This window comes from Myotis brandtii, unplaced genomic scaffold (genome assembly GCF_000412655.1).
Source record: "Myotis brandtii unplaced genomic scaffold, ASM41265v1 scaffold74, whole genome shotgun sequence".
Taxonomy (NCBI): domain Eukaryota; kingdom Metazoa; phylum Chordata; class Mammalia; order Chiroptera; family Vespertilionidae; genus Myotis; species Myotis brandtii.
The window spans coordinates 681,910-686,528 of NW_005370944.1; the positions used below are offsets into that span (position 1 = coordinate 681,910).

A 4,619-nucleotide genomic window follows, 5' to 3' on the forward strand; every position below is an offset into this window, starting at 1 on the left:
GAAAGGGAAGGGTTCAGTCGGAAGGTGGAAGGGCCCAGGGACCGGGCTTGAAGCAGCATTTGCACCGCAAACGCAGTTTTTATTTAGTTAACCCCTCTGTAAGGGTTGGCTCGGGAAGGTCTGATAGCGATTATAGGGGAACTTCGCCTTATCCCGTGGCGCTGCCATTACGAGCCACTGTGCGCGCCGTCCCCACTCCAACAGCCGAGGATCCGGCGGATTGGATCTGAGAAGTGGGTGAGGCTGGGGCGGGGCCGAGTTAGGGGTGGGACCTGGCGGTAGGGGCGGGGCCCCCAGGCGGGGCCTCGGCCGAAGGCGCGGAGTTCGGGGCGCCCTGAGCTCGGAGTAGAATAGTAACCTCTGGAGACAAGTGGGAAACGACGATCTTGCGGTCCCTACCCGCCCACCAGCTTCCGCGCCGTTCCCTCACGGTTACCCCTGCGGGTCCTCGCGGGGCGCGATCGGCAGCCATGCAGCCCGGGGGCTGAAGTGGCCCCATGGCAAAGCCCACGTCCCCGCGGTCCGGGCAACCACCGCTCATGGAGAACTACCGTAAGGTGCGCTCCGAAGAGGCGCCGGGGGGAGTCGGGACTGAGTGGGGCGGCCTGAGCCCTGACCCCTTCGCCGACCTGGCGCCGGGCGCCGTGCACGTGCGGGTCAAGGAGGGCAGCAAGATCCGGAATCTACTAGCCTTCGCCATCTCCAGCATGGCGCAGCCAGCCACGCGCGCCATCGTCTTCAGCGGCTGCGGTAGGGCCACCACCAAGACCGTCACGTGTGCCGAGATCCTCAAGCGCCGCCTGGCTGGCCTGCACCAGGTCACGCGGCTGCGCTACCGGAGCGTGCGCGAGGTGTGGCAGAGCCCCCCCGCCAGGGCCCACTCCTGGGCCTAGCGAAACGGGCACCAGTCTCAGTGTTCTTAAGAACATGCCCAGCCTCGCCATCCTACTTTCCAAGGATGCACTGGATCCGCACCAACCCGGCTACCAACTCCCGAACCCCCATTCTGGCCCCTTGTCCCAGCCAACCAGGGCGACGTCCAAGAGGAGCCTAGGGGAAGCCGCTGCTGGAGAAGGCTCCGCGAAGAGGTCACAACTTGAACCAGGTGCTGCGGAAGAGGACTGGACGGCCTGAGAACTCTGGGCTCTGGGCCACCTCGATGAGCTGGATTTTATACCCAGCGCCTCAACCTTGAAATGCACCTTCAGCCGTTCACGCTTCGGTCTTCTGGAGCTCACAGCCTGGTCTCAGCTCCTCAGACTGCCATATGAACTCCACAGCCACAAGAGAAGGACCCTAGGGCAGCTTCGTGGGGCAGTTCTCCTTCACTTATGTTGCCTGAAGATGCAGAATTCCACCTTCAGCTTTGCTGAGCCATACTGAGACCTTCTTCAGGGAGGGAATGGTGGGCAGTGGGACTCTTGAGCCTTGCCCGGGACCCACAAGTATTAAAGACATCCAGCATTCATGGGGCGGGGCGGCGGGGGGGGAGGAGGAAAGTGTGGAAGCCAAGGAGAGCTCTTGGAATCACCCTCATCCATTGGCAGCCGAGGGCGAGGAGTGAGAAACAGGAAACAGTCTGCTTGGGGCAGGGGAGCCTCGTTCTCCCGCTCACCCCAGGACAGTTTACCTTTCTAGTTTTCCTTCCCTGCTGTTAAGGAGTGTCCTGAGATCCTGGTGGCAAGGGCGGGGCGACAAGCTCTAGCTCTTTTAACATTCTCCCTGCCCCAAGCTGGCTCAGAGGCAAGAACCAGAACAAAATTCTCTATGCCTCCTCCCTTGAGCCCCGCAGCTGGAGTGTTGCTTTCAATAAAACAAACATAAATATGGCTCTGTCCCATATTTTTCCCTACTTGCCTGTGCAAAAGACAGCTCTGACCTGCTCTCTTGTGTTTCAGTCCCCTCCAGCCTGGGATCCTTAACCTTTGTAGTCTTCAGGGTCAGGCACAGAGACTGGACAGCTTCAAAATGGTGCAAGAGGCACATTGCCCAGTCCCTGGCTTCTCCCTCTCTCCAGACCTCCCTGGCTGCCTCTGGCCTCTGGGGCTTGTGGCTAGAAGGAGGCCTGTCTCCCCTGTTCATAACTACTAAGTAAAGAGGAGCAGTACATTGCTTTTCTGGGAGGGGGAGGAAATAATCCATGAACTTCCCTGAGGGGGTCACTGCCAAGATCTTGCTTGGGGTTCCTAAACCTGCAGCCTCCTGCAAATAGACAGCTTTACCCAGAAGGCTGGCACAAAGCCCTCTTCACTGCTCTCTCTCTGAGAAAGGACAGCACACCCTTGGGAGAGGGGGAGGAGAGAGACTGAGCACAAATCCACTGCTGGGAATTACTATTCAGCAGAGAAGCTGGGACTTGGACTGTGAATCACTGCAAGCTCCCTGATAAGCTGCTGCCTCGAGCCCTGCACAACTGTCTGCTGAGAGATAATGGTTTCATAGCCTCTCTGCCCAACTTCAAGTCCACTAGGGGAAGAGAGGGGGGTGCTGGGTGCTGGAAGAACTCTAGCAAATGGGGGTGGGGGCATATAGCCTAAGATCTCAGAAGCACACCTTACCCCATGCAACTCCCTAGCACCCTGGAAAGGAGGAGGTAGGGAGGAATGTAAGTCACTTTGCTGGCAGGACCCTGGAATAAATCCTTCTGCTGGTGACAAGAGGTGGTCGTTCCCCCCTCCCAATATCTCTGCTTGCCTTCCCCAATGTATTCTTGTTGAGTCCCTGCAGAGGGCCAAGGGGCTTTGGTATGATTGTTGACCCTCTTAGGGGTGGCCCAAAAAGGGGTGGAAAGAATGTAAATTACCCTAACAACCAAGGAGCCTTCATCTAAATTAAATGATAAAACTTGGGAGAAGTAGAAGCTTAAGGGAGACTGGTCTTGGTTCTGGAAAAGGGCCAACTGTCCAAGACCACTAGTATCTGAAGTCCTGATTGCCAGTCCCAAGGACTCATCAAGCAGAAGCTTGGGGGTGGGGTGGGGGGGTTGCTGCAGAGGCTGTCTGTTTTGATGTTAGGTCAGGTAAGTCCCCTTCCAGCTTGGAAATTCCTCTTGAGGTGTGCAGAGGAGAGGGGCATGTTGTTGCTCCACTTTCAGAGCGTTAACTTGCTCCCATGCTGGAAAGCATGTTATGAAACTGGCTTTTTCTTCCTCGCCCCCAGAAGGTTTGTTTCCTGGGCTTTTGATAGGTGCTTATGGGTGCCAGTGGAACCTAGCACTGATGAACACCCCATTCTTGCCTTACTGACCCTCTGGCCTCACTGAACCAGGAGCAGGCTCCAAAGGAAGATGGCAGATATCCAGGTACACCTCCCCCAAGACTGAGGTGGGACTCTGAGCAGTGCAGGAATAAGGGGGAAAGCTGCTAGGGGAGCACCTCAGAGACGGCCCAATTTGGGAGCTAACTAGTAGCAGAATGTGAGGGAGTGGGAAGCCCCCTTGTGACTCCATCTTTCCAATAGTGGCCTCTAACAAGGAGCTTCCTGGGCCTGCCTTGGGGCACCTGTAGGCTAGGGGTGGCAGTGAAGGCTCACACCCACAAAACTGTCAAGTCATACAATCAGAATCCATTTCTGAACATAAATGTATGTAATCCAAGGCTAGGCCTTGAGAGACTTCATTGTTGTGCCAGGTCTCAATCTAGGCATGGGGTGGGACTGGGGGTAAGAATCACAGAGTAATCAGACACTGTTTCTGCTTCAAGGAGGTCCCAATCTAGTGGAGAGAAAGAAAAGAAAGTTAGCACAGGCCATGGTAGTGGGAGAAGGCAGGAGCTCTGAGAAGGAACACTTAACTCATACATAGGTGCTGGTGGAGCTGATTCCCCAAGGACCAGAAGGTCTGGGCAGGGGATTCCAGGCAGAGCACTGAGAGGTGGTGCTGTGTCTGGTATTGAGGCAGCCTCAAGTCTCTGAAGGATATAAGCATCTGAAGGATACATATTAAGAGGCAGATGGGACTGGAATACTAGGTAGGAGCCAAGCCACAAGGTAGTGGGGAGCCAACAGAAGCCAGGGAGTGCCCTTATCTGTTTGGTGTTTGAGAAGGATCCCTTCAACACCTGTGTAGGTGGGAAGTGGGTTGGAAGGGTCCTGCCTGGATCCCAGAGGCTACAGGGAGGTAAGAGATGGGATAGTGGTAGCAGGGACAGAGATGGGGACAGATTTGGTAGTATTTCACTGCCATTACAGCCAGGACAAAGGAGGGCTTTTTATGGCATTAACCCTAGTCTGGTCAGGACTTGGCCTGCCTTCCAGGCATAGCAGGAGACATGCTATGTAAAGGCTAAACAACAGGGATTTCGTGGGGAGTGAGGGGTGGGGTCCACAGTTTCAAATTGGTTAAAAGTTTTAGGAGCTGTCGTCCATTTCAGTAGGGAGAAGTCCTGAGTCAGACACACTCCCGCCCCCAACCCCACACCTACTCCACCCCTTCCCTCCACCTCCCAGCCCCAAACCCATTAGTTGGGAAGTTTGGGTCATTGCTATGTCCACATTGGCCACTAGCATGTTCTAGTCCTCTCAATTTCACTGAGATGTTGAATCACCTCCAAGTCTCCCAGAGACAGGGGTAAATGGAAGAAAGGGAGGGAAGGAGGGGAGGAAGGAAGGAAGGAAGGAAG

The 4,619-nt window shown here is 55.6% G+C and overlaps 1 protein-coding gene across 1 annotated transcript; it reads left to right on the top strand.

The window, feature by feature from the left end:
• Positions 1-312: 312 nt before the first annotated feature.
• RPP25 (ribonuclease P/MRP 25kDa subunit) lies at positions 313-1,829 on the top strand. Its single transcript, XM_005882761.2, is given in 2 exon segments — positions 313-863; positions 865-1,829. Coding segments are annotated over 2 exon segments (636 nt in total). The 5' UTR covers positions 313-497; the 3' UTR covers positions 1,135-1,829.
• Positions 1,830-4,619: the final 2,790 nt, after the last annotated feature.